At 41.0% G+C, this 22,037-nt stretch overlaps 2 protein-coding genes and 2 pseudogenes across 3 annotated transcripts in view; 2 read left to right on the top strand and 2 right to left on the bottom strand.

The window, feature by feature from the left end:
* The window catches only part of LOC115789678 (zinc finger protein 239-like), a 3,628-nt gene extending 1,118 nt beyond the window's left edge, over nucleotides 1-2,510 (top strand). Inside the window, exons 3-4 of one of the 2 annotated variants that reach the window (XM_030743192.1) lie at nucleotides 1,481-1,667; nucleotides 1,752-2,510. In XM_030743192.1, the coding sequence (XP_030599052.1) occupies nucleotides 1,481-1,667; nucleotides 1,752-2,443 (879 nt within the window). In that variant the 3' untranslated portion in view covers nucleotides 2,444-2,510. Of the gene's footprint in view, nucleotides 1-1,480 lie in introns of both variants that reach the window. The other variant, XM_030743191.1, reaches the window with a different exon arrangement.
* A 4,727-nt stretch (nucleotides 2,511-7,237) lies between these two features.
* Nucleotides 7,238-9,587, bottom strand: LOC115789336 (E3 ubiquitin-protein ligase TRIM16-like; annotated as a pseudogene).
* A 3,994-nt stretch (nucleotides 9,588-13,581) lies between these two features.
* Nucleotides 13,582-15,396, bottom strand: LOC115789769 (tripartite motif-containing protein 16-like; annotated as a pseudogene).
* A 5,207-nt stretch (nucleotides 15,397-20,603) lies between these two features.
* LOC115789754 (endonuclease domain-containing 1 protein-like) lies at nucleotides 20,604-22,037 on the top strand. Its single transcript, XM_030743267.1, has 2 exons — nucleotides 20,604-20,907; nucleotides 21,381-22,037. Exons 1-2 carry the CDS (start codon nucleotides 20,629-20,631, stop codon nucleotides 21,972-21,974), a joined length of 873 nt encoding a protein of 290 aa, XP_030599127.1. The 5' UTR covers nucleotides 20,604-20,628; the 3' UTR covers nucleotides 21,975-22,037.

Here is a 22,037-nt window from a genome sequence, read left to right as displayed (position 1 = left end):
AAATTTGCGCCTACAGCCCCTCCGACCACCACCAAACACACAACCACATTCACACTTAGGCAATGTGGGTTAAGTGTCTTGCCCAGGGACACAATGACAGCATGCTCGAACCAGCAACCCTCCAGTTGCAAGGTGAGCACCTGCCCACTGTGCCACTGCCACCCTTTAGGTTAATGTGTTGTTTCTCTTTGTATCCATGAGGTGAATTAGCATGGCATTTGTTCAGTGCTCTTGTGAACAAACGCCACACTGATGGCATTAATTGTTAACATGTCAATCACGTTGGTGCTCTGGACTGAGCTGTAAATGAAGGCCCACTGTTGTCAAATTGAAGTGTGTGTCAGATTTGTAGGAAAAAGTTTTGTTTTTGTTTTTTACCATTTTGGAATTATGCCACCAAACAAGTGTTTTCACTCAATGTTTGTATGTCTTAGTCACCACTGAAGTTATGAAGTTAAATTATGGCTTTTTTTCTACATTTCTGTTTTATTGTCAGCATCTTCTGTTTCTGGGACTGTCAATTCTGTTATTCTTTGTCTCTGTTTGGTTCTTGGTTGTAAGTTTTTGCAGTTTTGTTGGTTTCTTTATTCACATCCTCAGACTCTCTTAGTTTTGATATCTGAGTACTGTTCTTGGTTTTAGTTTATTCCCTGGTTTCCCCGTGTTTTCCTTGTCAAGTCTGGTTTCCTGTTTCACTTTGTTGTTCTCTTGTCTCTTATTTATTTATTATATTTATTATTTTTGTCATGTATTTAGCTTTACTTCCCCTGTCTTGTTTCCATGTGATTTGCTCAGCCGTATTCTTTGGTGTTTCCCATGTCCTTAATGACCTGTGTGTATTTATTGTCTGCCTCTCTCCATGCACTTTGTCATGTTGTCTTTCCCTCATGGTTCCCTGCTGGTAGTGTGTATCTTAGTTTCATGTATCAGCACTCTGGAAAACTTCCCTGGAAAACCTGGTCTTTTTTTGTTTTGATGTTTAATGTGTGAGCTTTGCTAAAAAGCAGCCGATCCTGAGTTTGGCCTGCTGCTCTGCCGAACTGTGACATTTATGTAATATCATGCTTTCACATCCAGAAGATATGTTGTTATACCCATGATTAATAGTAATAAACTTTAATGAAGTTTGCCGAGGAGGAATGCATTACATTTAGAATCAAGCACTCACTCAGCCATAAGTGTTTGTACACTAATTATGACTACATACAGTATTAGACTAATGTGAAGGTCAAAGGTCAGCCTCGTTGTGATATAACTGTGCTCTGCTCCTTATCCAAAATGACAACTCAGGAACAAAAGGACAGATGTACACATGGCTGGCCAACCTGACAAAAGAAAGCTCACTCCATTTTACTCTTCTGACATTTACAATTTTTACTTGAGGCAGGACACCTCATTCTTTCCAATTAGGAAGTATTTCAAGTCAAATGTGTCCTCAGAGTGTTGTTACTCTGTCCATCTCTGTTTGCTTTTTAACCAGACCTGCAACATCACAGACAGGTGTCCAAATGAGGGTGGAGTCGATTGCACTTCAGGACAGCTGGATCAGCCCAGACAAGTTGAAGATAAGCGCTACCTCTGTGACCAGTGTGGAAACAGGTTTAGTCGCTTGTGGGCTCTGAAGAGCCATCAGCGCACCCACACAGGAGAGAAACCCTACTCCTGTGGTGTGTGTGAAAAGAGATTCAGTTACCCATCAGCTTTCAAGACCCATCAGCGCACCCACACAGGAGAGAAACCCTACTCCTGTGGTGTGTGTGAAAAGAGATTCAGTTACCCATCAGCTTTCAAGACCCATCAGCGCACCCACACAGGAGAGAAACCCTACTCCTGTGGTGTGTGTGAAAAGAGATTCAGTTACCCATCAGCTTTCAAGACCCATCAGCGCACCCACACAGGAGAGAAACCCTACTCCTGTGGTGTGTGTAAAAAGAGTTTCAGTTACCCATCGGCTTTCAAGACCCATCAGCGCACCCACACAGGAGAGAAACCCTACTCCTGTGGTGTGTGTGAAAAGAGTTTCACTCAGTCATCAACTTTGAAGATGCATCAGCGCACCCACACAGGAGAGAAACCCTACTCCTGTGGTGTGTGTGAAAAGAGTTTCAGTTACCCATCGGCTTTCAAGACCCATCAGCGCATCCACGCAGGAGAGAAACCCTACTCCTGTGGCGTGTGTGAAAAGAGTTTCACTCAGTCATCAAATTTGAAGACCCATCAGCGCACCCACACAGGAGAGAAACCCTACCGCTCTTATGTATGTTTCGCTGGGTCATCAAATCTGAAAGTTCATCAGCATACCCACCCAGAGAGAAACATTACAACTGCCACTGATGCACGAGGGAATTCAGTGACCCATCAAATTTCCCATATCATAAGAAGTCCCGTTGACCCTGCCCTCGAAGCTTCAGCAGCATTTCAGGAGCATATTTTAAATCAGTGAAACATTAATAAAAATAAAAATAAAAAAAAACTTTGTTAAAAAATGTTATTAAACTATTAAATTAATATCCAAGCATATTAACATGTTGTCATTCTAATTTCATTGTCAAATGAAAGCAAATGTGAGAGAAATGTTCAGGTAATAAGAAGTTCCCCTGAGCTCTTCTGTGACCTTTATAGATACTGTTCAAGTGATCATTACTGCTGCAGAAAGTAACAGTGCGTTTGAATCTGTTAGTTAATTTAAGCTGGAGAGTTAATTGTGGCAGGTGTGTGTGTGTAAGCAGTGGATAAACGCTGCACTTGGTAATTAGTGTGTCTGTTAAGACTTTCAGTTTTAACAGTGATGAAACATAAGGCCATGTTTATGAGTGTAAGCTGGTCTTCATTGTCTGTATGGTTTTCAGTAGGCTGGTTAATATTAGTTCCTTCTAGGGATGGCACGATACCACTTTTTTATGTCCGATACCGATACCGATATTTTACATTTGGATATCGGCCGATACCGATATAAATCCGATATTTAAAATTGATCCAGGCATTTAAAAACATAAAAAAAAATTTAAAAAAAGAAGTCAACAGTCTCTCACACAACAAAATCAAAGTCTTTTAGTTGTCCCACATACAAGACTAAGGACCAGGGCAGGCAGAGCTTTTTAGGCAGTAGCACCAAAGCTCTGGAACTGTTTACCACTCCAGCTCCATTTAGCTGACTCTGTGGCATCATTTAAAAAATAGTTGAAAACTTTTCTGTTTAACCAGGCTTTCTGGTTTCTGACTTTATTTTTATTCTTTTTCTTTTAATATGGTAATGTTATGTTTTTAACATAGTGTTTTCTGGGGGTGGGGGGGTGATATTGTGTTTTAATTATTGTACAGTGCTTTTCTGTCTGTAAAAAACGCTATATAAATAAATTTACTTACAACAATAACTATCACCTGAATCCTGTTGCTTCTGTGTGAGAAGGTGATGTTTATGGCATGTTGCAAATTGCAACTATCGATTATTTTAGCAATTGTGTATTCTATTTATATTGATTACCCAAGTAACTGGATAAGAAATACTTTTTTCATATTAACAGTTCATCTGGATATTTTAACTTCCGTACTGCAGTTTTTCCCTGTGTGAAAAAAACAGGGTGGATGGAGCAGCTACAAAGTTCTCTTTTCTTCACTTACTGATCAGGTGGTTGATGAAGGATCTCCAGCTGTTTCCCAGTAAAGGTTTAATGGACGTTACAGGGAAAAAAAGGCTTCTTTTGGACACTAGAAAAACATTTCCTTCTGCTCCATCTGAGCGCGCCGGCTCCGCCTCTTTCCGCTTGTGCAGACAGACTGCACGTAAATCAGCTGACTGCTGCTGTTGCGTCATCAGTGTTTACGTGAAAAACTAGGGGCTGCGTGAGCGCAATCTTGTAATGCTTTATATTTACAAGCATTCTCCTAAATACGTTTCTACTGCAGGTCTATATTTAGTCACAAATCAGGGATTAAAGTATCAAAAATATTTTGACAGCGAAGGGGTCCTTCCGGTACCGGACGGTCACCAGTGCTAATAGCTGCGCTCGCTAGCAGTATGTCCGGGAGCTGAAGTAGAGAAAAAAATAACAGCTGATTCTCAGCACAGCGAGCACAACATACAAACAAGGCAGAGAGCGGTGGAGGCGGAAAAACATGTCAGCGATGATCGCTCAGTGTCAAAGGGAATCCGTCGCAGCGACGGAGGATCTGAGGGGGTTGTTTTCTAACTCCTGATCCCCCACTCCATTCCAGTAGGTGGTAGTAATGCTGCTCTAAGCTGGTTTGGTCAACCGCAAACCCACAAGAAGAAGAAGATGACTGAGCCCTGTAATGCAGCTAATGTGAGCGAAATGTTATTTAATGTATCGGATTACATTTTTTTATTTCTTTCCGATATCCGATCCAGTAATTTAGGCCAGTATCAGACCGATACCGATACTGAATATCGGATCGGCGCATCCCTAGTTCCTTCATCCTCTCCTGGAATCTCCTCCCTGCTCTGAGACTGTGCTGGGAGACACAGCAAACCTTCTGGCAATGGCACGCATTGATGTGCCATCCTGGAGGAGTTGGGCTACCTGTGCAGCCTCTGTAGGGTCCAGGTATGGTTTCATGCTACCAGTAGTAACACTGACCCTAGCCAAATGCAGGAGTAGTAAAAAACAGTCAGAGAAGATGAGGAGGAAAAAATGAGTGTCCTCCACCTGTAAAACCATTCCTGTTTGGGGGGTGTCTCATTGTTGCCCCTCTAGTGCACCTGTTGTTAATTTTATTAATATCAAAGCAGCTGAAACTGATTAACACCCCTCTGATACTTACTGACCACATCAATATCCAAGATGTTTGGATATTGACTTGTTACTAAACTTGTTACTAAACTGATTAAAAAGTGTTCCTTTAATTTTTTTGAGCAGTACACTTGGTATAAATTTTAGTATAATTATTTTTTATGATTTTTTATTATTTACTATCTTATGCCTTGAAGGAGAGGTCAGAGGTCACATGATATTTTAAATCTTTATATGGTACTTTCTACATGTTGAGAATACACACCACACTTATAAGAACTGTAGTTCATTATAGGGCTTTTTGTCAGTTTGTGAGGAATCAATCATGAAGTTGACATTGAAGACCTCGGTGGACACAAGGCAAATGCTAATGGATTGCTAACATGACCCCCCTCTACACTAATACAAAGTTTTATCTGCATTAATTCAACATTTTCTGAGACATTTTGTTTACAGACAGAATGACTCCTTGGAGGTACTAATACACAATAATCCAGTCCAATAAGTATCTGAGTTATTGCACTTGGGTGCACTGCACATTGGAACATGTGCTTTGTAATGTCAGGGCTACTGTTGTGCTGGCCAGTCATTCAAGTTAAGTGTTTGTCAGAGTTCAGTTCTGGGACAGAAGCTGTTTTTAAGTCTGTTTGTTCATGATGGGATGAACCTGAATCATCTGCCAGAGAGCAGCAACTTAAACAGGTAACATCCAGGGTGGGAAGAGAATTTCATGTTTGCACCACTGCTGTTGCAGCAAGAGCAAAAACGTTCCTCCTAAGAGAGCAGTGTGCAGCCAATGATTTTACAGCCAGAGTTCATGATCCTCTGAAGGACTTTCCTGTCTCCAAACAAAAAAAAATTTCAGAGGTCTCTCCATCGAGTTTCTCGTCCCATGGACGTACTGCACAAGGACTGCTGCCACCAGCGGCAGTCTGGGACAGCAGAGTTGGAGTCTAGGATGAGAGAATCTGGGGATCACAACAAGTGCAACTTGGAACAGCTACTAGTGCAGCATTTATAACCCAGTAAGAACTATAATCAAACTGTAAGATAATGATATCTAATGAAGGGAGAGTGAAAATATGCTATGAAAATATAAAATGTGTACTTATTTTTTGTGTTTTCCTCTGTAGGACCTGAGCTGAGTCCAAATGTTCCTCTGCTGTTCTGTCAGAGTCTTCTCCTTTATTAGGATCTTTATGAGGCCACCACACTACACTGAAGAGCGTCTCATATGTTCATCAGACAACACAAACTTACAAACTATAGATATCAAAATATGCATAAATGATTGATCACATGCTGGTTTCAGGCAGCTGAATTGGGCATGCCTGTAAATAATACAGGACTTTTTTTTCCTGCTTATCTTTGACCAAAGAAATTTCCTTTTTACTTCAGCTGATGAGTAAACTCTCTCAGGCAGTTCTAAGGCAGTTTTAAGCTTTCTGGGAGTCAGTGTAATCAGGTTTGTTCTACACTGTTGAACAAAGCTGGTGTAGCAACAGCCTTAATTTTTAATTCATTCAAAAATTATTTTTTAAAAAACTAACTACTTGTGTTTTCTGTATTTAAGAGCATTTATTAAGTTTCATGGGCTAATTCTGTCAGTTTGTTGAGATTTAAACATGTGCAGATGCAGGTTAAAGCTTTGTCAGGCAAAGAAGAAACCATATGAGAGCATCAGCTTCTCTCGGCCAAACCTCACTTAAAATGGACCGAAGCAAAGTGGAAAACTGCTCTGTGGTCACAGGAATTTAAGTTTGAAATCCTTTTTGGAAAACATGGATGCTGCGTCCTCCGGACTAAAGGGGAAAGGAACCATCTGGCTGGTTATCAGCACTCAGTTTAAAAGCCTGCATCTCGGATGGTGTGGGGGTGAATCAGTGCCTATGGTAATGCCAGCTTGCACATCTGGAAAGGCTGTTGAAAGGTATATACAGCTGTTAGAGCAACATATGCTCCCATCCTGATGATCTAATTTTCAGGGAGGTCTCACATATTTCGGCAAGAGACTGTGATGGAAAATTTTACTTTAACCTCTTATATGTTGTTCAGCTAGGGAGTGTGTGACCATAGAGTGACCTGTAGACTGTAAAAACTGTCCAGATGACCATTCCCTTATCTGTAACCTACACACAGCCTTCCTCTCTCAGGACCCTCTGTGTTAACGGGGTCACATTCGTTAGTTTTAGTGTCCTTCTGGTTAATTTCTCTTTGTACAGGAACATGTAACTGGGAGAGGATCTCCTCTTCTTTATGGGTGGGTTAAAGAGGGGGAGAACAGGGGGGTGTAAAAGGGTACAAGTACATTGTGTTTCTGTGTAAGATTCAGAACTCATTTACATACTTCTCAGTGTGTGGGTGACTTCTCCTCGTCCAAGCAATAAACCATGTAAAGGAATCTTGTCTCTTTCATTTGAGAAATAAACTTCCATAACAATACAAAGTGAAGCTAATACTTTATTAATTCTTTCAATGTTCACTGAATAAAACTGATTGTATTGCAGCAGTGTTAAAGCTACAGAAACTGCAGAAGGTAAGGAGATATTAGCAGGACAGATTTAGCTTTAATCACATACATATGTAAAAATAAACAAAAACAAAAAGACGTCTGCAGTCTGACATCATGTCATTTACATGCTACAGTCTGACCATCTGCTGTGGAGCTGCTTTATGCACAAACCTAAAAGTTGTAAACAAACTTAGTAAATGGATCCATAAATATGCACTTCCACCTCCTGTGAGAACTGTCTGCTAACAGCATCACATTTCCTTTTTTAGGCAGTTCTGGTACTTAGTTTATTTATTTATTTGTGTATTTACTCTAAAACTGATTTGCGCCTGTTGGAATAATGGAGTGAGGTGGCCATGGGTTGGCCCCGAACTGATGGGAAACAGGGTTGCTCAGGAGAAGGAATATCCCTAGTCTTGTGAGTCAGCATCTTAGTCTTCTAAATGTTCCTATCCTTCTGAGTCTTCTGACTCTTCTGAGTCTTCAGGGATTTTAGCAGAAGCTTTAGGACAGTATAAACCGAATCCAGGACAGACCGGCTGACTGAACCTGGTCTGGACTCTGTGGAGGAGAGTCATGGTTTCAGTGGTTTCACAGATGCTGTAGAAGGACAGAACACCTGCACTGTGATCCAGGTACACTCCAATTCTGGAGGACCGAGGACCTGAGACAGGAGTTCTGATTTTATTATGTCTGAACTCATAACCGTAGCGGAAACACGCCGTCGCCCATGACTTACTATCGTTTCCAAACGCGCTCTCTCTTCCTGACCTGCTGATGTCCTTGTAAGCTACTGCTATAAAAACATCATCCCCGCTACACTCCACCTCCCAGTAACAACGTGCTGAGAGACTCTCTCTACACAACACCTGAGACCAGTCAGTGAATCTGTCTGGGTGATCATGATACTTCACACCTTTAGCAGAATTATTCTCTACTTTTAAGCTATGCACACGTTTGATATGCTGCTGTGCTGTATTTAGATTGAAGGTGATCTGAAATTATATTCTAAGAATTCAGCTCTGGTTTTGGGCTCCAGCTGTGACAGCCAAGCATCCCCTGCAGTTTCTCTCAGAGAGGTTTTGGTCCATTCCTCACTAAGGAGGTTCTGTAGTTTATCTTTGCCCTCAGACGCAGCTGCTGTCACATCCTCGGTGTAGCTCTGAGGATCAGTATTGATGCTGGAAGAGTCTGTAGCTTCACTCAGAGGAGACAGTAAGATGTAGTTGTGTAGAAACTGGGTGGGGTCCTCTGTGTGTGAGAGCTGCTCCAGCTCAGTGTTTCTCCTGCTCAGCTCAGAGATCTTCTGCTGCAGCTTCTCCTGAAGCTCATTAACACAACTCACTGCAGATTTCTGGCGTGACCTGATCTGCTGCTTCACCTCTGTGAAGATCTCCTCGCTGTCCCTCTCAGCTTTATCAGCGGACTGATTGATGTTCTCCACCTGCTGCTGAAGCACCTTCAGGTGTTTCTGTCCTTCCTGGATTCTCTGCTGGATTTTCTGTCGACTCTCCCCGAGCTCTCTCTGCTTCTCACTCATTGCTGCTGCAGCTGAAACTGTTTCATGGCCTTTATGCTCATCCATGGAGCACAGATAACAGATACACTGCTGATCAGTGCGGCAGAAGATCTTCATCACCTCATTGTGGCGAGAGCAGATGATCTCCTGGAGCTTCTGGGAGGGGTCCACCAGCTTATGTTTTTTAAAGGCAGGAGATTCATAGTGAGGCTGGAGGTGCTGCTCACAGTATGAGACCAGACACTGCAGACAGGACTTGATGGCTTTCAGCTTCCTCTCAGTGCAGAAATCACAGGTCACCTCTCCATGTTCAGCAGGACAGAGATCAGCTTTAGCAGCTTGGAGTCCAGTCTTCTCTGTGTCCTCCACTAAACCTGCTATCACAGTGTTTCTCACCAGAGCAGGCCTCGGTGTGAAGCTCTGTCTGCACTGAGGACAGCTGTGGCTTTGCTTCTGATGCTCTTCATCCCAGTAGCTTTTAATACAGTTCATACAGTAGCTGTGTCCGCAGGGAAGAGTCACCGGATCCTTCAGCAGATCCAAACAGACCGAACAGCAGAGCTTTTCTCTGTCCAGCTGATTTTCCTGCTGCGCCATTTCCGGGATAATAACGTGGAAAATGCGTCCAAACTCACCACAACAGTCCAACAAGTTTTAGCAGCTCGACGTCCGCTGTGAGACTAAAAAACACACAAAAGCTTTTATTACCCACACGGAGCAAACAGGCCAAAGTCCTCTGGCTGGATAAAAAGTAGTAATGAGACGTGACGAGGCTTCGGCGCGTGTGTCGAGAAATCCAGGAAGTCTTTTATGAAGGAAGTCTTCATTCATTAAGGGCGGAAGGACGTCGCTGATGACGTCTGAAGCCTTCGTGTTGGTGTTTTATTAACATAAAGCGCAGTGAATCCCCGCAAAGTGTTCGCGTTATTGTTCGGGTCGGAGTTTCGCCAGTTTTCCTCTTTGAGCTCAGAGCTCCCAATACACATAATATGGCTGTAAATAGTGAAACTATTATAATATCCATTCTCTCTCTTTTTGATTCCAACGTGAACTGTTTGTTTTGTGCAAGGAACCGGAGAACAACACCTCATCTGTGGTATTATCTGGGCAGAGGTGCATCTATCCAGGCTTGTTGTGGGAGGCCTGTGCCCCTCTGCCTCCTCAGTACCGTGTGAAAGGCTTTTCTCCAAAGCTGGAGAGGTTATTTCCAAAAAGAGAAACTGAGTGTAAGCACAGTGGAAAAAATGTTAGTTCTTAATAAAAATGGTCATCCCACCATCATAAACACAATCTCTGTTTCATCTTTTGAAAACAAAGCAGTTTTAACTGTTGGATTTATTTAAACACTGACTGAAATCATACTGACTGTTTTTTTCCCCACATTGATAGACCTCTATTATCATCACTCACATATTAATCAAAAAGCAGTTTAAATGAATGAATGAATGAACCACACAAAATCAAATTGAGGTGTTTTTATTTCTATTCTTGGCACAGATTATTCCCACATTGTTCCAAGACATACAAGTGGACATCACAAATATGGCAATAAAGGTTTTTACCAGCAGATGGAGCCATTGTGCAGATGAAGACTTCAGAAGTGAGCCTTACGTTGAACCAGCTGGATGGAAAGCTTCAAGACTTCATCATGAGCTCAACGCTTCCACCACAGTAGCAATACACAGATAACAGTTTCAACATTGTCCTCTAACCCTGATGTGCCAAAATAGGGTCATAAATATGATGGGGACAAACATACATATCTAATTAAATATCACAGCACTCCAGGAAAGGATATTCAAAGGAATAAAAAACAGAATTTGATCTTTGAAACTGTCGGCAAACTGGGATTAAAACTGTCATTAAAAGTGTTTTTGGAAACTGCTAAAAGACGGCAGTCACAGGAAATCAATGCATTTAATTAGAAACAAATCAAGCAAAGAAAATTTGTGGAGAAGACATTGGCATGATTTCCAGGCTCATGTGCAACTCTGTGCCCTCGTATGTATGACCTGAAAAGTGACACTGCACAAGAGCCTGAAACTGGTTTTATAATGAGGAACTGTTCTACAGGAAGGAGCAGTGCCACCTCATAACCTCCCTTTTGTCTCCTGAAAAATAGAAGATGATTTTGGTTGTAGAGATGATGGAACAAAATCAGCTGCTGCATGTTTGAGCCCCTGGTTATTGTTTTTGCCTGAAGCGCCACCTGCTGTTCAAACGCAGGAAGCTTAACAACCCCTAAAGCACTTTAAAATCATACTCGAGTGCCATCATTTGTGTATTGTGTGTAATACATGATCTGAATGTATAAAATCTTAAAAATAGATACATGTCAAACTTGCAAGACACTATAACAGCTGCAGGAAACGTGTTTCAAGAATTATATTTCAGGTGAATTCAGTTCAGTTTTATTTTCTGGCAAAAGTGTAACAAAGGCAACATTTCTGAAACAACAATAAGACTAAAAGGAAAAACAACAGACCGGTGGAAGGTGTGGATGCTTGTGTTTGAGCTCTTACAGTAAACCCTCCGTACCGTGTGCACTGCCTTTAATCAAATTATTTACAGAATTGTGCAAACGTGCATATAACCAAGCAAAATGCAATCATTGACTTATTTACAGATTAAGTCATGCTTTGGGCTTTCATACACCACATAAATCAGAAGCCCTGTTAACTGATATATACAATACACTACATAAAATTAAATAAGATTAATAAAAGAACAAGTAAACAGAGGCTTCCCTTCTCACCTTCCACGAGCTCCTTCGTACTGTGTTTGTAAGATAATCATTAAAGGTACATTTAATTTTCCATCTCCTCTGTCTGGATTGGATTTTACATTCTGAGCTCCTCATTTCATGACACTGAATATTGGAGCGTCCTCCTGGTGTGGAGAGTGAGATCACATTTCTTGGTACTCTTAATTATCAGAGGTCAGTCTGGCACAGCAGACCCTAGACGAAGTTCTTGTGGTATATAAAGGGAATAAAATTGTACTGTGCACTTCACATTTTTACTGAAACCAGAAATGAAAAAAATTCAATGCAGCACAATAAAAATGTTGCTTTTCTAGGACATTAGTTTCTGCTTTAGTTGCTTCATTACACATTTTAATCAGTTTAGGTTACAAAGTCACTACACTCTTTGCACCGTATCCTGTATTTACATTTTTGTGATTTGTCTTGTTTTCACCCCTGTAAAGTGTCCTTGGTGCTTATAAAAAAAATGTATTTTTATTATTGTTGTTGTTGTTATTATTATTATTATTCATGCAAAATCAACATGCATTTTATTGGTTCATTTGCTTATTCAGCAGATATGATTTGCTTTATATAATTAGATAACAGCTTGATAGGAGCAAATATAGAGCAGTACAGTTTGAACTGGTAGTGAATCAGTTCTGTGTCCTTTACTTACAATCCATTAAAGATCCTGCATGAAACTATCCTGATTCTTGGTCAGTGCTGAGTCAGCTAACAGAGAACACAGGCCAGTATCCATCCATCCATCCATCCATCCATCCATCCATCCATCCATCCATCCTCTTCATCTTATCCAATTCAGGGTCATGGGGGGGGGGGGGGGGGCTCCAGCCCATCCTGGCTACCAGTATTCACTATAAAACAAATAATTTTGAATTGATAGTAAATAAACTTTTTTTTTTTTTTTAAAGTTAATGTCAGAAAACAAAACCCTAAAGAAAGCTGTTACAGCACATTATCCACATTTAACTGACACATTTGACCTCCTGAACTACTTTCTGCTGTTTACTTTTGGCTGCCATCCTCAGCCAGAATAACCATATTCAGGTGCTCAGGTCATAAAATTAGAATATCATGAAAAAGTTGATTTATTTCAGTAATTCCATTCAAAAAGTGAAACTTGTATATTATATTTTTATTATTTTAGATTTTTAGAAATGTTGGCCAACTGAAAAGTATGAACCTGAAAAGTATGAGCATGTACAGCACTCAGTACTTAATTGGAGCTCCTTTTGCCTGGATTACTGCAGTAATGCAGCGTGGCATGGAGTCCATCAGTCTGTGGTACTGCTCAGGTGTTATGAGAGCCCAGGTTGCTCTGATAGTGGCCTTCAGCTCTTCTGAATTGTTGGGTCTGGTGTATCACATCTTCCTCTTCACAATAGCCCATAGATTTTCCACAAAGATCAAAAATATTACAGCGAAACAGTATAAACACAATCCAGGAGGAATTATGCACAAGTTAAAGATTTACTGTATTAAGATTTTTTACCGTATAAAAAAAAAATATTTGTTTAAAATTGTGTTTTGTTCTCTTTGACATCAAGAGAAACAAATGTGAGAAAATCAGTTTCATTAATGCCCACAAAGGAAAATGAGAATCACATTAAGCTTTAATGCTGTCACAAATGTTTCTACACAACCTTCATGTGTCCACACAGCAAACTCACAAAACCCTCTTTCAAAGGCCTGAATGTGAGAGCTACTTGCAGTACGGAGCATTTAATTAAACAAAAATAATAAAGTAACAAATCTATAATGTGGTATTCAAGAGCATGTGTCACAGACCTACACACATAACAACCTCACAGCCTCATTCATGTAAAAAACAAACAAACAAACAAAAGCAAAAAGACGTCTGCAGTCTGAAATCATGTCATTTACATGCTACAGTCTGACCTTCTGCTGTGGAGCTGCTTCACACACAAACCTAAAGTTGTAAACAAACTTAGTAAATGGATCCATAAATGTGAGAACTGTCTGCTAACAGCATCACCGTTCCTTTTTTAGGCAGTTCTGGTACTTAGCTTATTTATTTATTTGAGCGTTTAATGAAAAACTGTTTGTTTTGGGCAGGTTGGAATGAGTGGGTGAGGCGGTCGCGGGTGGGGCCCAAAAGAATGGGGAATGGGGATGCTGGGGGGCAACAGGGGTAGGACCGCCGGGGTACTGAACCTTGGTGTGGTAAAGTCAAGTTTTCTGAGTCTTCAGGGATTTTAGCAGAAGCTTTAGGACAGTATAAACCGAATCCAGGACAGACCGGCTGACTGAACCTGGTCTGGACTCTGTGGAGCAGAGTCATGGTTTCAGTGGTTTTACAGATGCTGTAGAAGGACAGAACACCTGCACTGTGATCCAGGTACACTCCAATTCTGGAGGACCGAGGACCTGAGACAGGAGTTCTGATTTTATTATGTCTGAACTCATAACCACCACAGAAACACTCCATCACCCATGACTTATTATCGTTTCCAAACGCGCTCTCTCTTCCTGACCTGCTGATGTCCTTGTAAGCTACTGCTATAAAAACATCATTCCCGCTCCACTCCACCTCCCAGTAACAACGTGCTGAGAGACTCTCTCTACACAACACCTGAGACCAGTCAGTGAATCTGTCTGGGTGATCATGATACTTCACACCTTTAGCAGAATTATTCTCTACTTTTAAGCTATGCACACGTTTGATATGCTGCTGTGCTGTATTTAGATTGAAGGTGATCTGAAATTTATATTCTAAGAATTCAGCTCTGGTTTTGGGCTCTGATGGATCTCCTGTAATTCCACTCAGTGAGGTTATAGTCCACTCCTTACTCAGGAGGTCCTCTGACGCAGCTGCTGTCACATCCTCGGTGTACCTCTGAGGATGAACATTGATGCTGGGGGAGTCTGTAGCTTCACTGAGAGGAGGCAGTAAGGTGTAGTTGTGTAGAAACTGGGTGGGGTCCTCTGTGTGTGAGAGCTGCTCCAGCTCAGCTTTTCTCCTCCTCAGCTCAGAGATCTCCTGCTGCAGCACCTTCACGATTTCCTCTTTCTCTTTGAGTTTCCTCTCCATGTTTTGCTGACTCTCCCTGAGCTCTCTCTGCTTCTCACTCATTGCTGCTTCAGATGAAACTGTTTTGTGGCCTTTATGTTCATCCATGGAGCACAGATAACAGATACACTGCTGATCAGTGCTGCAGAAGATCTTCATCACCTCATTGTGGTGAAAGCAGATGATCTCCTGGAGCTTCTGGGAGGGGTCCACCAGCTTGTGGTTTTTAAAGGCAGCTACTTCATAGTGAGGCTGGAGGTGCTGCTCACAGTATGAGACCAGACACTGCAGACAGGACTTGATGGCTTTCACCTTTCTTTCAGTGCAGACATCACAGGTCACACCTCCATGTTCAGCAGATCTCTGTCCTGCTGAACTTGGAGGTGTGACCTGTGCAGACATCACAGGTCACACCTCCATGTTCAGCAGGACAGAGATAATTTTTAGCAGCTTGGAGTTCAGTCTTCTCTGTGTCCTCCACTAAACCTGCTACCACAGTGTTTCTCACTAGAGCAGGCCTCGGTGTGAAGGTCTATCTGCGCTCAGGAATGCTGAGGCTTTCCTTCTGATCCTCTTCATCCCAGTAGCTTTTAATACAGTTCATACAGTAGCTGTGTCCGCAGGGAATAGTCACCGGATCCTTCAGCAGATCAAAACAGACCGAACAGCAGAGTTTGTTTCGGTCCAGATGATTTTCTTGCTGTGCCATTTCTGGAATAATAACGTGGAAAACTCACCAGCTCCACGTCAGTCAGAAGAACACAAAAAGTCTTTATTCCCCATGTATTATTAAAACAAAAAAGCAGATCAGATCCACCAGGCTTCTTGCTGATGACACAAAAACTAGAGACGCTTGACTTCTACAACACTGAACATAAACATGATTTTCAGGTTCACCTAAATAACTGAGCAGGGTTGGTCTGTTAAAGCAACAGGACAACAAAAAGGTACACAGCAGTGGAGGCTGGTTCATAGAGGCACAGCAGCAGGGGTTAAAGTAGGTGGTGTTATTCCAAAAAGGGATTTCTGCTATTTGCCAAAAATGATTGTCATCTTTAAACTGTTGTAAATAGTTTGTTCGTCTTCTTCATGAATGATGAGCCAGAAAGAACATTCCTGTCACAAGGTAGAAGCTGCAGTCAGATTTTGGTGAAGTGACTTTTAAAACTGCACTTGCAAAGTTACACTTTAACCTCTGTATATAAGGTTCCTCCTCTATTTTTCAGAAGCGATAGAAAGAACACATGACTCAGAAAAGACCGGGTAAAAAGGCTGGAAATGTACAAAAATGAGGAATATTTCACAACTAATTTGGTCATTAACACGATCATCTCAGACAGGCAGAATAATCAGAATTTAGATGGAAGAGGTTCAAAAATCTGCAAAAACTCGTGTCTACAAAATATGAAACAATTTCAGAATAATCTCAACATAAACGTGCAGTCACGTTGGATATCTCATCATCTTCAGTAATAAATATCTAAAGATTCTGAGAATCCACAAACGCAGGTTGAAGCTCTGTCACGCAGAGAAGAAACCACAAGTGCAAACATGATCCAGAAACACCGTCATCTTCTTCTTTATTTAGGGAAGTTGTGTTAATGAGCTTCACAACGAAGCTGCAGCGGGAGAAAAGCTGAGCTGGAGCAGCTCTCATACACAGAGGACCCCATCCAGTTTCTACACCGCTACACCTTATTGTCACGTCTGGGTAAAGCTACAGACTCCCCCAGCATCAATATTGATCTTCAGAGGTCCACCGAGGATGTGACAGCAGTTGCGTCTGAGGACAAAGATAAACTACAGAACCTCCTTAGTGAGGAATGGACCAAAACCTCTCTGAGAGAAACTGCAGCGGATGCTTGGCTGTCACAGCTGGAGCCCAAAACCAGAGCTGAATTCTTAAAATATAAATATCAAATCACTCTGGATGAAAACACAGCATGCCAGTAGATCAAATGTGCCCATGAGTTAAAATTACTACTTGAAGCAATAGGTGTGATGCTCACCCAGACAGATTCACTGGTGGTCTCAGGTATTGTGTAGAGAGAGAGCACATTTGGAAACAAGTCATGAGCGTCGCAGTGTTTCTGTGGTGGCTTTAAATTCAGACATAACAACATCAGAACTCCTGTCTCAGGTCCTCGGTCCTCCAGAATTGGAGTGTACCTGGATCCCAGTGCAGGTGTTCTGTCCTTCTACAGCATCTGTGAAACCACTGAAACCATGACTCTGCTCCACAGAGTCCAGACCAGGTTCATTCAACCGCTTCTGGTTGGTCTCGGTGTATATGGTGATGACAACCCCTAAAGCACTGTAAAATCATCATTTGTGTATTGTGTGGATGCTTGTGTTTGAGCTCTTACAGTAAACCCTCCATGCTACGGTGTGCACTGCCTTTAATCAAAATTTGACTTATTTACAGATTAAGTCATGCATTAGGCTTTAATAAACCACACAAATCAGAAGACCTGTTAACTGATATATACAGTACACTACATATAATTAAATAAGAATAATGAAAAATAAGTAAACAAAGGCGCCTTGCACCGGTTCCTTTGTACTGTGTTTGTAAGATAATAATCATTAAAGGTACATTTAACTTTCCATTTCATCTTTTGGAGTCTGCATTCTGAGGTCTTCCTGGAGTGGAGGGTTGAGATGTCTTGGTGCCCTTAATTATCAGAGGTCAGTCTGGCACAGCAGGAAATACTAAAGCTAACTGCATGTTCACACTAACTGTGTGTGATCGGCTGATTTTGCTGACACGTGAGCAGAAGGACGACACAATCCACAAGCACACTAAGAAACTTGCATCTTCCATCTTTTATCTTATTAAAATAACTCTGCTGCAACAACAACTTGTTACATTTTGGACTAAAATAAATAAAGCTGTAATAAAGGATCTTTCAGGAGGAGTTTTCATAGGGTTCTTTAAGAAAACCCTGAAGTGAGTAAAGTTTCTTGAATAACTACAGAGTCCCTTGAAGCTATTATTAGTTTTATAATATCCACATATTTCATGATTATTGGTTTTCTCACTTCACTAAATGACATTAACTGATGATGCATATTTGCCTGACCTTACAGCGAGCCATCAGAGGAAAGTATGAGACAAAACCTGAGAGAAGCAAAGAACTCGAGAAAAATCAGACACAAGAAGTCCCCACACACAGTTCAATTTCAGTTTCCTGCAACATTTCCAACGCTGATAATCAGAAATCCTTGAGCGCCTGTGGCAGCTGCTGCATCCAGCTCAGGTGGTTCAAACACCCTCGTTCACAGTTAAAGTCTTCTGACTTTAAACTGCTGCATCAGTTCTTGGAAGTGTCGGGCAGTGTGATGGAAATTAAATTTATGAGTCACTTTAAACTGACCTCAGTTACCCACGAGCAGCAGGCATTTCATCTGTATCTGGGTAGATACCGCCTCTGCAGTGAGATCACAGGGAAATATGTGGTCAAAGATATATAATAAGTTTTGTTTTTCCATCTACATGTCTATCCAAAGCTTCATGCTATAACTGCTACTTTGTCTACATTTGTGTGTCATGTAGATACAGTAGCTATCTACACAGTGTAGTGTGATCAGTGTTTAGCTTGTAAACTCTTTAAATACTGGATGAATTTAAATGCATTCTCTTCTTATGATATAAGATGAACATTTCATATTATCCGTCCATTTTCTTCTTCTGATCCAGTTCAGGGTTGTGTGGTGGGAGGAGCCTATCCCAGCTGCCAAAGGTGAGAGATGGGGGTGCACCCTGAACAGGTGACCAGGCTAATTCTGGGCTTTTTGCCTTTATTTGATAGTTTAAAGTGAAGAGTAGACAGGAAGGAGGCAAAGACACACAGCAAAGGGCCAAAGGTCAGACTCAAACCCAGGCCACTGCACTTTTGCCATATGGTCACCTGCTCAACCAGTGAGCTAAACCAGCACCCAACCCAGGACCTTCTGTCTGTGAGGCAACAGCGCTGACCACCACACCACTGTGCCGCCCATTATTCTTTAATTATTTCCTTTCTGCAAGCACCTAAATAATAATATGTTAATATGTTAAAAGTTTATGTTTTCCTGCCCACCATCTCTGAGCCAATCAGCCTCACTGCTCTTCTCTCAGTCTGTCTTTCAGACTCTCAGAGCAATAAAAATGTTGCTTTTCTAGGACATTAGTTTCTGCTTTAGTTGCCTCATTACACATTTTAATCAGTTTAGGTTACAAAGTCACTACACTCTTTACACAGAGTCCTGTATTTACATTCATGCAAAATCAGCAAGTATGTTATCGGTTCATTTGCTTATTCAGCAGCAATGATTTACATTATACAACTAGAGAGCAGCTTGATAGGAGCAAATGTAGAGCAGTGCAGTTTGAATTGATAATACTCCAACTTACATATCAATATTTAAGATACAGTGTAACTGAATTACTCCATCTTTGTGCACCTTTAAGTGAACCTACAGTTAGAGTACAGATAGGATAGACTTTTACCTCATGATCTTTCACAAACAGTCAGCCTCTCTGGGATCACAGTTTGGTTTTGTTGGAACAGCATAATAAACAGTAAAACACGCTATAATCAACTTTGTGATCATTTCTGTTTGATTTGTTAGTTTCAAATCTTCATTTTCTTCACAAAATTGTTGCTTTTATTTGGATTTGTGACATAACATAGACAGTTGTGATAGACTTCTCTCACTGTAATGGAATTATGGCTCTATATTAATTAAATGTACTGAGCTGGTGCTGTTACATAAAGACCAATTTCATCCTAAGTGGACTGGAGCCTCCTTCTTTTGTGTAAATAAGTAAGATGCAGAGTTTATAACAACATGTCTCTATGAGGCCATTCTAACTTACATTTACAAAAGTGGTTAAAAAAAAGTCCTTCACTGGACTTTTGTCACTTTCCAAAACATCCACAGAGCCAAACAGGAGCTTTTGGCAGGCTGGTATATGTTTGGGATCCCTGCACCAGATCTTAACTTGTCCACATTTCTAAACTATGCATGAGCAGAATGATCTGCACTTTCCTGCTCAACAGATATTCTGCATTTGCATGTACTGCAAGATTATATGGAAAAAGTTGTAGCCTAGCAGGTGCACTCATGGCAGATTATTTTTCATAGTGATAGCGTTGTGGCGGTGGGTCTTTTACCCAGAGTTTGTGGGGTTTTTTGGTCTTTGAAGTTCTGTTATTATTGCATATTTTCAGGTTGTTTCTCAGGTTGCTCATTGTTCAGATTCTTCACCTTTGTGTTCCTGTTTTATTTTGTTAGTCTTGTGTCTCATGTGCGTTGCGGTCAGTTTTGCTTCCCCTTGTCTCATTAGGTAGACTCTGATAATATGTGCCCTCTCTCCCTAATTACCTCATGTGAGTATTTAAGCCCTCAGCTTGTCTCAGTTCTTTGTCACATCCTCCCTCGTGATGTGTGCTCTCCTTGTTCTGTTTTTCCTGGAGTCCTGGGTCCCAGTTTGTTTGTTCTGCCTCTGTGCATCTTCTGCATGCTTCTGTGGTTAGCACCAGTTTAAGTTTGAATCCAGAGTCCTGCACTGAGGTCATAATTCTGTCTGCCACACAGCGGTCCATGAGAGATTCTACAACTGAATTATTTGTTCTTTAGGTTAAATAAAACATGTATTTATTTTTTCTATTTTATTATTGTGTAGAGAGAAATGTATCTCGATAAACCAGAAACTCTCCCTCGTCTCACACAGAATAATGTTAAGTGTTGTTTTTCCAGCTGTTGTGGGTGAACTGGATGTATTTCCTTTAATTTGCTGTTGGTGATTCTTTCTCATGCTTTCAATCACATTTTAATTACATTACAGACAGAATTATAAAATGTTTGCATGTTATCCAGTAGGAAGTTGTGCCCTGTCCTTTTATGGACACATTAGCTAGTGTGTGTGTTATCATCTCTGCATCAGTACCTGCCCACTGGCCACCACCCAGAGGCTCACAGTATTTAACTCCTATGCTCACGTTCAGGGTAAAAAGGTGCAGCCTGTCTTCTGCTTTGCTGTGAGAGCTGTCTCAAAGGAAGATGCTGAAGTTTGCAACAGGAGCTCTGATACTTCTGTCCTGGTTTGGTGGACCGGTCCATGGAGAGATCAGTCCTGGCTTTAAAAACTGCCTTGAATTTTTTTATGAAAATATTATACCAGAGGGTATCACTGGAGAGGGAATATGTCAGGTCTATAAAAACAAATACCGCTTTTCCACCCTGTACGACAAGACCCGTCGTATACCGTTCTACTCTGCATATATCCTCAATGCTACAACTGGTTCAAGGCCTGATACACCATGGAAGATTGAACCACAGGTAAGCTGTATTAGATAACATTGTGATTAGGGAGTCACTGAACTGAACTGCTGGTGTTTAAGAAAAATGTCTGATATAATGTATTTGCTTTAAAAAAAAAGTGATGGTCTCCAATAAATTACAATAATCAGAATGTGAAAGCAGTGCTATACCTGTGTTTTTTTAGTGTTATTATTGTCAGTATTTTAATGTTGCAGTGTTCGCCTTCACCTCTAAGATGCAGTATGTTTAAAGCAGTATGTAGCAGAATGTTTAATAAAATGATGGTTTTAAAATGAGAGGCATGTAGAATTTCATTGGCTCTGCTTGTTAAAATTGTATGACTAAATTTGATGGTATGCACACAGTGTTACATGTTCCTACAAAATTACACTGAAAGCTAATTTGCATGCACAGTATGAAGAACGATGCATTTAAAAAAAAAAATTTTTAACAGCTTGTAAAGATACAAAAAATCTTTATTTCTCATTCAGTTGGCATCACTCACAGCCGGCAAAGAAATGAAAAACCAAAAAAAGAACCAAAAAACTGACCAAAATGTGAGGGAGAGCCAAGCAGTCGATGAAGACTACAAAAACTCTGGTTATACCAGAGGCCACCTCGCCCCCAGCAGTCACCAAAATACAGAAGATGACAGGAGAGCTACCTTCACCCTTACAAATATTGTTCCTCAGATGAAAGGCTCCAATAGTGGCCCCTGGAGTAACCTGGAACAGGAGATGTTAAAGAGGTTTGAGAACTGCACATCAAAGATGTATGTTATCACTGGAGCCATGCCTTATAAGTCTGAAGAACACAAGATCAAGGACAGGGTGCACATTCCTGAGTACATGTGGACTGCTTACTGCTGCGAGTCGTTCGACCCGAAGGCTGACCAGAACCGCTTTCCTACGTATGCTGCAGTGGGAAGAAATGACCAGAACAGTCCTGAGGACATTGTGAAAAAAGACCCCAATAATAAGGGCTATGATGTGAAGGAGATGTCCTTGGAAAGCCTGGAGCAGATCCTGAAAGAAAGGCTAAAGTTGCCTGGAATCAGTCTATTTAAAAATAAATGCAAGAAATAAATATGACAAGTTTTTGTTCTTTGATAATTAAATGAAAGCAACTTAAACATATTAAACTATACT

Source organism: Archocentrus centrarchus, chromosome 12 (assembly GCF_007364275.1).
Source record: "Archocentrus centrarchus isolate MPI-CPG fArcCen1 chromosome 12, fArcCen1, whole genome shotgun sequence".
NCBI classification, from domain to species: domain Eukaryota; kingdom Metazoa; phylum Chordata; class Actinopteri; order Cichliformes; family Cichlidae; genus Archocentrus; species Archocentrus centrarchus.
The sequence above is the reverse complement of the archived record's forward strand: the minus strand, read 5'-3'. Positions and strand labels throughout refer to the sequence as shown.